The sequence below is a fragment of the Pituophis catenifer genome, unplaced genomic scaffold (assembly GCF_029215685.1).
Source record: "Pituophis catenifer annectens isolate HBS135680 unplaced genomic scaffold, rPitCat1.0.hap2 SCAF_2, whole genome shotgun sequence".
Lineage (NCBI taxonomy): Eukaryota > Metazoa > Chordata > Lepidosauria > Squamata > Colubridae > Pituophis > Pituophis catenifer.
In genome coordinates, this window is record NW_027256882.1 from 82,810,231 (window position 1) to 82,822,977 (window position 12,747).

Genomic DNA, 12,747 nt, shown 5'->3' on the forward strand with positions numbered 1-12,747 from the left:
GTATCCAGCTTTGGTCACAATACAAAAAAATATTTGCAATCTAGAAAAAGTGCGGAGAAGAACAACTATTATAATTAGAGGAGTAGAGGCTAAAACATGATGAACGATTGCGGGAACTAGGTATAGCTGGAATACCAAAGAGAAGGACTAAGGGTATCATGATAGCAGTCTTCCAATATTTGTCACAGAGAATTCAGCATCAATCTATTCTCCAAGCACCTGAGGGAAACACCACAAGAAGCAAACTATCAAGTAGAGATCCAACAAAGAATGAAGAAGAAAATTCCTGACAATGAAAACAATTAAGTCAGTGAAATGGTTTGCCTCCAAAAATTGTGGGTGCTCCCTCACTGTAAGTTTTTAAGAAGAGAGCCATTTATCCAGAATGGTATAGGCCAGGGGCTCCTGCTTAAGCAGGGGGTTGGACTAGCAAACATCCAAGGTCCCTTCCAAGTCTGTTATTCTGTATAAGTTTTGCCTTTAAACTGTGTAGGCTAAGAATGCCAGCAATAAAGCTCTCCCTGCTGGATATTTAAGAATCAACATTATGTTTACAGATTTGATTTCAGTATTTTGGCAAAAACAAAGGAACAATGTTGGAGGGGCTCCTCTATCAACACCTGGAGAATAAAACTGATCTTGGTATCCTTAATAACCAAACCAAGATAGGGCCTTGAATAGATGTGAACACACCAACGCAGGTTATATATATGTAGTGTACAAAATGGGGTGGCGGGGGGAATCCATGGTTTATTGCAGATCTGCAAACATGATCTCTTTTGCAATTACATGATGAACATCACACCATCCGGCCTCACAAGGTAAATTCAACCACCTTGTAGCACTAGTTTCCATGAATTCCTGAGACATAAAATTTACCATAGCTGTTTATTAAGGGAATGGCCAATTGTATCAACAGATATATCAGTCTACTAAATAAATATTCAAAACAGGTTGCTTTAAAAATACTTTAATTTTTAGAAAATACAGCATTCAAAACAGTATGCCCTGCCTTCCCCATAATTTCCAAATTTACATCATCGTATAGCCCAGTCAGGAATGTGCATCTCCCAAACTCCAAACCTTGATTCTTATGGAAGATTTGATAAATTACTAGCATGGATAAAGAAACAATCACTCCTAGATTGCTTTTCATCTGCAGCGAGTTAAGCGCAATGGCCAATGAAAACTACTTACAGTGTTAACCATGTAGTCAATTAGACATTCTTTTAGTGTGCTAGAGATGTCAGTGTAAAACTACTATCATTTCAATTGTGCACACAGGAAGGAATATAGTTGTTAAGAGTATTAGCAAGGTCTTACTGTAAACATATAATTCTTGAAAAATTATTTTGGGACTCCTACAAAACTTTATTTCTATAATGAGATGTATGTTCTTGCAATCACTCAACGTTTTGTAGTATTGGTCAGATCTAATAAATGTTTTGATTAAGTGTTCATCCTGGATATAAATAGCAAGATACATTCTGATCCAAGCTAACTGGTTCAGAGACTATTCCAGGATGGGGAGTCCTTTCTACATTTTTGTGGAACTTTTTTGCTACTTGGCAATTGTGTTGATGGTAAGTTTGTAAGATCACATAACTGCAAGGAAAACAGAGTTCTGGAGTCTAGCTGACTCCAAATAGTCTCCATTTGTTAGCTTGGATCAGAAAACAGGGTGAGGGTAGGGATGAAGAGTCGGTTTTGATAGAGTAGACATATCACTATGATTTGCACACTGCACCGCTGATTTTATTGGTCTTCCTGTCAACAAATAAGAAAAGGGATTCACCAGCCACGAACACAATATGAATATGCATAATGTGGCAGCAGCTACTAAGATCAGATAGACAGCTGAGAAGCAGCTCTTTGCAAGGCTGAGTGGCTCTTCGTGTTTCATTGTGAAGGGGAAAGGGTGGGTTGTGGAGGGTCAGCTTGAGAAGCAGGCTGTTTGCCTTTTTCCCTTCATTGAAGTTCTGATCGGTCCTCATTTACCACTCGGCATGCATTTGAGAGTACTGATTGATCTACCATCATTGCATGGTGATATTTGGCAATAATACCACAAAGGAATCGTTTCAGACTAATTTGGTGGAGTAAGATATGAAACAAAGGCAATGCTTGCTTACTTGCTTTTCTGCCCCATTTGTTGGAATCACGTGGATTAATTAATGCAATTAGTGAAAACAAGGAAAATGCCAACAGTAGTCATCCAAGTATGCTTAATATCTCATCGTGAACCCAAGGAAATGTGAGTTCAGGATCAGAGTAATAGCTGTTATCAGTTTTGGAATGGCAAATATTTGTTCTTCTGCATCAAAATATAATAGGGACCAATATAATTTTTGCCTAGGGGGAAAAGGACAAAACAATAAATCATATTATTACAAGAGTGTAGCGCTCTCAACAAAAACATAGAATGAAAGTAACAAAGCTATCTCTGCATATATGATGCAGAAAATGCAGAGGTCCAAATCCAAATATTATTGAATAATATCATAATCTCTAGATTTAGCTGAACTGATTGAGATTTGGTCACAGTAAAAATAAAGTAGTTAAAGAAATCATTGTGCCAAAGATCAGCAATGTAGAGCCTTCAAAATGTCCAAAGAACCACCTATTTAAAAAAAACAAAAAATAAAATTGAAACGTTGTGCATTGACCAGTGTTATGCTGAAATTTTGTATTTCAGTTGCTGATCCCTGCATTATGCCTATTTAAAGCAGAATTTTGCTGTCTGAACATGTTTTAAGACAAACTTTGAATTTAATTATTGTCTTAGAATTATATGCTGGATGCAAGATCTGTTTATTTCTAAACACTACAGAGACCTCAATTATAAAGATATCTGTCCCAAGGACTCCCAATAAACCTAAGGTGCAAAAGATGAACAGTTAAAAACAAAATCAAGAAAAATTAACATTTACACTTTTCCCCATCCATGAAATGATGGTGCATATCAAGACTTCCATCCCAGACATTCTCATCTGGATTCTTGTAGTGAGTAGGGGATTGGATCTGAATGTCTAAATTTTGTCCTATTTTGAGAATCTGTGATTCTATTGGGGTTATTTTTAGAATTGTGATTCTATATTTTTCCCCCCATACAGAATACTTGGAATTTGGCAAAGCCTACTGTTTTTTTTCTTAAATTGCAGATCAGCCCTACGGGGGAAAGAGTGAGCTAGAGCACATCCAGCCTTGCTCTTATACAAACACCACTCCACTCAAGGCCACCATACATTGTAATACCATACAACTGGCTCTGTAAAAAAAAAAAGGCTTTTAATTTCATACGGAATTGTTTGCTTGAATGAGATATAAAAGCAGACCAATAAATTGCTCCTTGGGGACATAGGAGTTTTCATTATGTATAACAAATTTACCTGCTCTAATGATTTTTCAGGAGCTCCCAATCCCAAAGTCACAATTGTGGCTTTTTGTGATTAGGTCATGGTCTGCTTCTCCTTTAGACTTTCAAAGCTGATCATCAAGACTCTTCCCAAACTCCTTGACAGTTAAAAAGCCTGTCCATCATGTACATGGGTAACAATTTCATGCCATGGGCTATCCTTTCCTTCCACCTGGTTTTCATGGATCTAAAACAATTAGTCTTGGCAGACAGTATCTAACACATGGCATGAACAGTCCTCTGGGCAAAGTACATTCTGTGAAAAACAGAGCCCATCAGCATTCTGCGACCAATGAAAATGCTAATGTTCCTTTGGCCTGGCAAAGCTCTTATCACATAACTAAAGATCTATGACGAGGGGATGCATTGGTTGGGTGTCATGATCTAGGATGAGGACAAACAATTGAGTAAATATAAGATGACCAAGGACCAAGCGACTTTACCTTAGATGCCCAGTGTGGATGGGCAAAAACACAGATCAGGAAGGAATCTACTTTCTCAGTTAAGTCAGAAGATAATCTCAGTTAAATCAATGCTGCGTTAGGCTGCAAGCTAGCACATGTGGAAAGTGTGACCTGGGAAAGCATATGAGAGCTACCCGTGAGGTGATTCTTGCCATCTTGATGTAGTTAAGTGGAAATGATGCCAATAAGGGCAGGATAACAATTATGCTCCCAGTTCCTAACCATCTATGTGTCTATCCTAGGCTGTAACATCACACAATGAGCCATCAAGACATAAGGCAGGGAAGAAAGAAAGGCAGTGTAAATAGCTTTCTGCAAATCAGAAAGGAAGCAGAAGATCTTTTAAGAGAAATCCAACCCATCCCTGGATTTGTGATGGATATTTCCCCCCACAAACATTAAGGCCTAGAAGGGAATTATCAGGACTCTTGAACAAAATGAGAGTTTTACTTCTTCAGTAGCTTGGGAAACAAACAGTTTCTTAAAACCCAAATGACGCACCTCTATTTTGGAGGAAATCTGACTGGTCTTTTTAGCACTACCCTCATCCCCTCAACTCCACCCTACCTCAAAAACAATCCGTGGGACCTACTGCTCTTTGCCTTAACCAATAGGCAACTGACCACTGCATCAAATACTAAGGACACAGACTCCCTTGATAAGGGAATGGTGTTGACAGGATGGAGTGCCACTAAGTTATTGTTACCATACAAACGGTGCCTCTCTTTGATGGGGGTCACAGCACCCAAGGTAGAAGTTTAGAACTCTCTCAGATGAGAGGCAAACAAAACTCTTTGAGTGGTGCAGATTCCAAGTAAAACAGGCCACAAGATGAAGCAATAACAGGAGCATCTATTGTAAGAAATATTTAAAAAAAACAAAGGACAAAAAGCTCTAGGGAACCCCTTCTCCCTAGATTTATATCACCATAGAGCAAAAGGAAAGAAAAAAAGAGCATGCCGTCTTCTTCCTCTTCCTCTCTGTCCCCCGATTCCACCCCTCCCACCCTATTAATGAAACCGATGGACATGACTCTGAGAAAAGAAGTAGGGAAAAGGCTCTGGAGTTCAGTGGACAGGCTCAAATGCAGAGAAGTGGATTTCCTTGGAGCTGCAATGCTGGAGGCTGACCCTTCCTCTGGGTTTAACTGTCTTCTCCATTCTCGCCTGGTCCTTTGATAAGTCGCTTCTGTCCCCTTTTGCCCACAGGACCCTTTGGCTTGGCAAAAGCCTGCTTGAAGGCATGCTGCTTGGGGTGGACCTCATCATACAGGAACTCGGCCGTCAGCTCAGCTCCATCATCGATTTCAATCTGATACAAAAGAGAAAGGAAGAGTAGTCTTAGATCTGGCCACTGAGAACCTGAAACCCAACTGAGATTGGGAATTTCTTCTCAGTAATGGTATTCCACAAAATCACAAATGAGGTGATAAGCCGCCTGGGAAAGCGAAGGGAAATCATCAAAGCCATTAAAAAGCGAAAGTTAGAATATTTCGGGCATGTGATGCAACACCCAGAAAAATATGGCATCCTTAATCCTCCAGGGAAAGATTGAAGGCAAACAAGGTCCACGCAGAAGAACATCATGGCTTCAAAACCTAAGAGGGACTGGTTTGAACAAAACTCAGCAGCACTTTTTCATGTGGCTGTTGACAAAAACAGGATTTCCAACATGATTGCCAATGTCCGATGACAGATATGGCACAAGAAGAAGAAGAATGGTATTTCATTATATTTTTCTTCCCCCATAGCTTTCCAGCTTCCACTCCGCTCCTACTTCACAGGGCCATTTTAAACTTGTTTTGGTTTTATTTTCAGGACTTGAACATCTCTTCTTCTCATTAGAGATGAGTTCACTAAAGTCTTATCTTACTTTTCATGTTGTCCATGCTGTTAGGACACCTGTTTCTAGCATGTCCTTCCAACAACCTCTGGTTGTTTCAATCTTCAGATCCCCACATCAGCCTCTTCTATACTGGTTAAAACTCTAAAAGCCTAGTTAGAATGGAAGAGAATTTGTCTTTCTTCCAGATGCTTATGAACTTACCTTCTTTGCAATTTCTAGGCAGAAATCTTGCTCTATGGAGTCAAGCAATCGGCTCTTGCAGCTAGAATACAGCATACGCTCTTTGATGCTACATTTGTAACCAGGCATGGAGTAGATAAACACTAGGAGAAAGAAAAAAGCAGATCAGGCATTCTTAGGTCCCCATAAAATTAATTCCACTAATCTATGTTGAAATAATGGCCATTGCATGCCATAATAGCATGTGACAAAACAAATAAATACAGTTGTATTTGTATACTGTTTATATATTGCACAGATGAAATGATACCAATTCTTATTATATCTGAAATCTATCGCACACGAATTGGGCATTGATTTTAGAAACAAATTAAAACTTTCCCCATATGCTGGGCTGTGAATTCAAGTCTCTCTTTTTTTGTTTTAGGACTGGCATGAAGTTGTTTAAATATCTATGGAGATTCTCAGTCATCCAAGTTATGGTTGTCTCAAAGGTGGGTTTTTTTTTCAGAAGACAACTGGACTATATGTTTTTTTCCTAGACTTTGAAACCTCTTCTTCCTCAAGGAAAAAACCTCATAGTCCACTTGTCTTTTGAAAAGAGCACCTTTGAGATGAAGTTGTTTAGTTTTGCACTGCATTTCTGGGCTATGTGTAGGAATATTTTTACTCCTTCTTTAGAGTTTTTCAGCGCTAGGCAGAAGAGATCAGTTTTAGGTAGAGAGCAGTGGTGAAATCCAATTTTTTTTTGCTACCGGTTCTGTGGGTGTGGCTTGGTGGGCGTGGCAGGGGAAGGATACTGCAAAATCTCCATTCCCTCCCCACTCCTGGGCGAAGGATATTGCAAAATCTCCATTCCCACCCCACTCGGGCCAGCCAGAGGTGGTATTTGCCGGTTCTCCGAACGACTCAAAATTTCCGCTACTGGTTCTCCAGAACCTATCAGAACCTGCTGGATTTCACCCCTGGTAGAGAGGCAAAAGAACTTCCCAGCCAGCCGGACTAGGGATGCCGGGAGATTCACCTATTCTAATTACTGAGAGTGCTTGGATAAGGAATCCACCAGAGAGGTTTTAAACTCTCTCCCCAGATGGCAGCACCATTCTAGGGGGTAGCAAAAATACCCACTCCGTGTCCAAAGGGAGGAGTGAAACCTTTCCTCAGCTGTAGATTTGGTTACAGCTTACCTACTGACTCCAGATAATCTCCCTCATGAGAATGTTTATACAGAAAGAAGTGATAGCGAGCAGAATCCTGAGGAATTCTTCTAGGCAGATCAGCAATTTCTGTAGCCTTTGTGTGGACCAGTTCTATGGTCTCCTGCTCCAGGTTCAGCTTCTGTTGAAACAAAGGCAAGAGGAAACAAAAATAACAATGAGGTGGAAACTCCAACAGTGCAACTTGTGCAAGCAGAGCATGCATAGAAATGAGCAAAACCTGGGACAATTAAACTGAAAGCACCCCTACCCTCACTCCCACCCCTACCCAAGAATCCCTTACCAGCTGGATGTAATTTATTTTCTTCTGCTTTAGTAGCTGAATGGCTTGTTGTGCATCTGGCTGCAAAGGGAAGGCCAGGCCTTGGAGAGTCTGGTGTTTGCTTTCGACGCTGATTTCAGTTTTGATCTGGCAACAGGAGTGCAAAAAAAAAAAAACAGACTGAAGTGAAACCCTGCATGTATTTCCTTTTATATCGTTGCATTTATTTTACACTTTTGTCCATTGAAGGATGGACCAAAAAAAGTATAGAGGTACAAGAAAGATAGAGATGTAACAGGCAAATCATGCTACTAGCATCCAGAAGTGTAGGGATCCTTTCAGAAAGAGCCATTGTAATGCTCTGCCTTTCCTTCCCCTTCCCTGTAGGACTAGAGAGTTTAAACCAGGAGTCTCCAACCTTGACAACTTTAAGACTTGTGGACTTCAACTCCCAGAGTTCCTCAGCCAGGCTGAGTTGAAGTCCACAAGTCTTAAAGTTGTCAAGGTTGGAGACCCCTGGTTTAAAGGATGTCTCTCTCTTTCTCTCTCTGTGTTTGTGCGCGGATTACAAAAATCTGTAAAAGAGAGAGGTGGAATGGATTGAGGTGGACATTGAGAACTCTCCACTCAAGTCCGAATAGAACTAAGTTCATTGGGTTGAATGGGGTCCAGGGAAGTGCGTTTATGATTCCAGCCTTAGGAAGAAGGGAGAATACACAAAGGCAGCAAATGGCCAGAACAAATGAGGCTTGTGGCTGGATGCAAAAAGGAAGGTCTCTTGTGCTTTTATTAGTTGTGAAGAAAAAAAGAAATCCATCAAGTGTAGTTTGCATAACCTGCTGAAATTCCATTCTCTACTCAACTGTTAAAGCCACCCTGCCCTCTTTTGTCTTTGTCCAAGCAAGAATGAACAGAAAAGCTGGATAGGAGATGCACTATACACCAATAGGCATTTACACCAATGTAAATCCCAGAGTTAAATGGGGTTACATCCACATTTACATGCCTTTGATTGTATGGCGTACAGAATTTCTTGGGCAAGCGACTTATCCTTTGACCACCCACATCGTCCATGGAAGTTTCTCAGATTTCTAAAAAGGCAGCCCATGTCAGACTGCCCTTTCTAGGCCAATGCAATGTGATGCCTATAGAAGAAGAAGGCTTCATATTTTGGAAGCGAGCAGAAGAGTAGATCTCAGATATAACTGGCTTTATAAACAATCTGGAGATGATACTGACAAAAACAAGGTCTGGTGGGCACGACAAAGGGGAAAAATATCTTTTCCTTTTGAATGGCAGCTTGTAAGGAAAATAGGAAATGAATTTTTCATCATAAGCTACAGTAACAATTAACCAATTTTGTAAAGCTAAAGAGGTTAATACCGAGTATGACACATACTTTTTAAAAGCTACCTCTTTGGGTCACTTCTGGCAAAAATCGATTCGTTAGGTGAGAAAGAATGACATTTTAAAAGCAACATCAGCATAATTTTTTCTTCTTAAAATAATTAACAGTACAAAAGCAGCTTTATAGTTCCACACAGAATCAACAGAGGGAAAATCATTAGATTTTAGTTTCATGCTTCATAGAGGAGAAAAACTAGGTCACATGCTTCATTGAGTAGCAAACAAAATATCACTTGTAAAATAGAACTGGCTAGGTCTACTTTTCATCAAGTGCTGGAAGTGACACTTTCAGATATATGAAACATTTGCATTTTTTATTTCTAGGCTCTAGAATAGTCTAGTCTCTTACCTCTAATCTCAGTTATCACGTAATTTTTATTTTATTTACAGATTCTTACTCTCAAAAGTTCTAAAGCAGTTTAGACTGGGTTTTTCTGAAAACTTGTAGATAAATTTGTACCCAATTATAAATTTCTTTATTTTTTAAAGATGATGCCATATTCATACGGAGAGCCTTGGTGGTGCAGTGGTTAGAATGCAGAAATGCAGGCTACTTCTGGCTAACAGTCACGGTTGACTCAGCCTTCCATCCTTCCAAGGTGGGTAAAATGAGGAGCCAGATTATTGGAGGCAATAAACTGACTCTGTTACCAGCTTAGAGAGGGCTCTAGAGCACTGTGAAGCAGTATATAAGTCTAAGTGCTATTGCTATATATTATTGAGGAGTCCTTGATGCACTCTAAGCTTGTTTGTTTTCTTGCAGATATTTCATTACCCAAATTAGGTAACATAAAAAAATGCTAGAACCCTGAGTCACAAATATTCTCCTTTATTGGTATCCTATATTATTAAATATATAATTTGCACCTCTATAGAATAGCAAGTATTGCTCAGAAAGCATGGCATAGGTTCTACAAGTGAAAGCCCTGGGCGTCAAATTTTGAGCGCCTGTGCTTTCAACAACCATGATAGTCAGGTAACCTGGTAAATACCAATTATCCTGAGTTTATGAATCTTTGAAAAAAACCACCAACAGAAAACAAGAGGTAGGAGCTCTCAGAATGAAAGAAATGAAATTAAAACAACATATTACCAAAGGTTCTGTATTGATATAATGCTTTTTGACCATTTCAAGCACTATTTATAGTTCTGAAAGAGCGGTAAGTGATTAAACTGAAAGATGTCACTGAATAACCTCAGTTGCTACCTTTGACCAAAGGACAGGGAATACTTTTATGGGCATGGTCTGCAATAGGTGAATGATTGATGATCTCAGGTAGTAACGCTCAAATGAGTCACAATAGTTCTAGGGTGTTTCTAACCAAGATAACTAAGTTTTTCAACCAGGATGATGAAATTTAATGCAAGTAAGTATAAAGATCAGAATTCTGACCTTTTCATAGACAGAACACAGTGAAAGTTGAACTTTATGGAGGCATTATACATTATATGTTTAAAGGTCAATGGGTGGTTAGCCCTCTTTCCTTCTAAATTCACTGGGCTGAATTCCTGTCCATGCTGAGTCTTCCTCATAACAAATTGGGGGATGAGCTAGTTTAACACTTGGGGCTCTGGAGCAGAGTTTAATTGACATGGCCTAATCGATGTAATTTTCTTTAGTAACAACGTGAACGTGGGTTGACAATGCATTTTTCCAGGGTGTTTTTTTGTTTTTTTTTTAAACTTCACAGTCTAACCTTCAGACGGGGTCTGCCCTGGATCTCTCCCATTTAAGTACTAGTTAGGCATGACGTTGCTTAGTTTTGTTTGAAACTGTATTCCCACCTGAACCTTATGCTACAGAGATATTTCTCTTCCCGCTCTAAAAAAAACAAAACCTTGGATTGATCATAAAAAGAATGTAAATGTAAGAGAATTCTACAGACTATAATGCGGGAGGCATATGAAGCGACAGAAATCTGATCTTCATTTTTGTGTGGTATTTTTCTTCATTTTCTAAATAACACTAATAGGATCACAATGATGAGTGGGGTGGGTTGTACCTCAGGCTTTGCCCATGATACAATCATAATCAAAAATTCCCAGCACTCTGCTCTTCGTGTCAGAGCGAAGACCCCCTTTGTTTGCCAATACAAACTTCTAAGAACAGTATTTTCCTTGGGAGGGAAAAACATAATGTCAACCCTTCCTCTTTATATTTTGTGGTCTGAATCCTAATATTAAAGGAAAAAATAATCTGCCATTCTAATCTAGCATTGGCTCTAATTTCTAATCAGTGCAACCTTTTGACAGGTTTGTATCAAGCAGCCATAATCAGATGGAGGGGTGTAATAATACAAGTGGAAGCTAAAAGAGATGCAAATCCAGACTCACCTACTTGAACCAAAATTTAGAGAAATGGAGCCCTTCCTAGCGTCACGTACGGACATATTTACTACACAGTGTAATTAACCAGGAGCTCCCAAGAGGTTTACTAAACTTATCAGTGTGAGATAGAAATCAATATACGTTTTGATTCTTTGTTTGAATTTTGACAAATTCTCTAATATTCTTCAAATTAAAATACATTTGTTGAGATAAACTGAATTTTTAAAATTCTTGTAACAATCAAAAAATAAAAAGAAATGATAGTAAATTAACTAGTAATATATATTAGTATATAATATATATTTGGCAATATATAATACATATTTGGCAAACTAGTATGTAATATATATTTGGCAATATATATTTGCCAAATTTATCAACACAATAAAAGCAGTGGAATTGTTTGAAAGAAATTCAAGACCAAAAAAAAAAAAAAATCTCGATAATAGCACATTGCCAATCTTGTCTGAGTTTCAAACCTAAGCTGGGTCAGACAAGAATAGCACTTAGATGAGAGATCACAAAGGAATTCCAGGTCTCTAGACAATTGCAGGAAGTTAAAAAATATTAAATGAAGGTAAAGGCAAACCACTTGTATATTATTGCCAGGAAAATTTCATGGGTGTATCCACGAACTCACTTGACCACTTAAGGCTTAACATTGAGGTTCTCAAGGCTTCGTTTAGCTTTTACAAAATCAAGCTATGAAAAGTGTGTGTGGGGGGGGAGGGAGACGGAGACTATCACTGAATATTTTTAAAAACCAACCTATATGTGCAGTTTACTCTAAAAGAAATGCAGGGAATCCAATTTTTTTTTCCATTAGAAATTCATATTGTCCTTTAAGTAATTTATCTTTTATACCGTATTTCTCTCAAAGCAGTTTAGAGAAAAAAGTTTGCAAACATAAAACCATATAATAAAGTAAGCTCTCTCAGGAATTCTGGGAGTTGAAGTCCACAGGTTGTAAAAGGGCCACATTTGCCCACCCCTGGATTATGTTTAAGAACCCAGGATAGTAGTTAGGCTAGAAACTGGGAGATTGCAAATTGTAGTCCTGCCTTAGGCACAGAAGCAGCTGGATGACCTTGGGCCAGGTACTAGGGTGGAAGCAATGGCAAAATACTTCTGAAATCTTGCCAAGAAAGCTGCAGGGATTTGTCCAGGCAGACATCAGCAGTCCAGAAGGACTTGAGGGCACCCTGTCATCATCATCAGCAGCAGCAGCAGCAGCTGCTTATGGGGACATGAAGCCACATCAATTCTTTCAATAACAGAATACTGAAGAAACAAGAGTGGTCGTAAAGTTTCTCAGTACTTTATGGCTCCTGTATATTGGTATCTTTTCAGGAATGCTAGAAACACCTATAGTCTTTTCTTGGGATAAACGATTCAGATCCATTCATAATATTTAATAGCCATTAGATATACCATAAGAGCTCAACAAATTCAAGACTTAGATTTACATATACTTTATTTTGAATCCAGCCACCTGAGAAACGTATCTAAGAAGGCTCCTTAGATAATCTTTAGATGCACTGAGTCAGATGATTCCAGATCTAAAATGGGGAAGTTTGCGAACTTGATTAACAGAAAGTGAACGTGGAATATCGTGGAGCAAATATATAA

General features: G+C 38.9%; 1 protein-coding gene across 1 annotated transcript in view; it reads right to left on the reverse strand.

Annotated features, from left to right (window-relative positions):
* Positions 1 to 944: 944 nt before the first annotated feature.
* TWF2 (twinfilin actin binding protein 2) overlaps positions 945 to 12,747 on the reverse strand; it is a 72,533-nt gene continuing 60,730 nt past the window's right edge. The window contains exons 6-9 of the mRNA XM_070937054.1: positions 7,405 to 7,530; positions 7,092 to 7,242; positions 5,926 to 6,047; positions 945 to 5,190 (exon numbers count right to left, since the gene is read on the reverse strand). Coding sequence (XP_070793155.1) covers positions 5,023 to 5,190; positions 5,926 to 6,047; positions 7,092 to 7,242; positions 7,405 to 7,530 — 567 coding nt within the window. The 3' untranslated portion in view covers positions 945 to 5,022. The remainder of the gene's footprint in view (positions 5,191 to 5,925; positions 6,048 to 7,091; positions 7,243 to 7,404; positions 7,531 to 12,747) is intronic.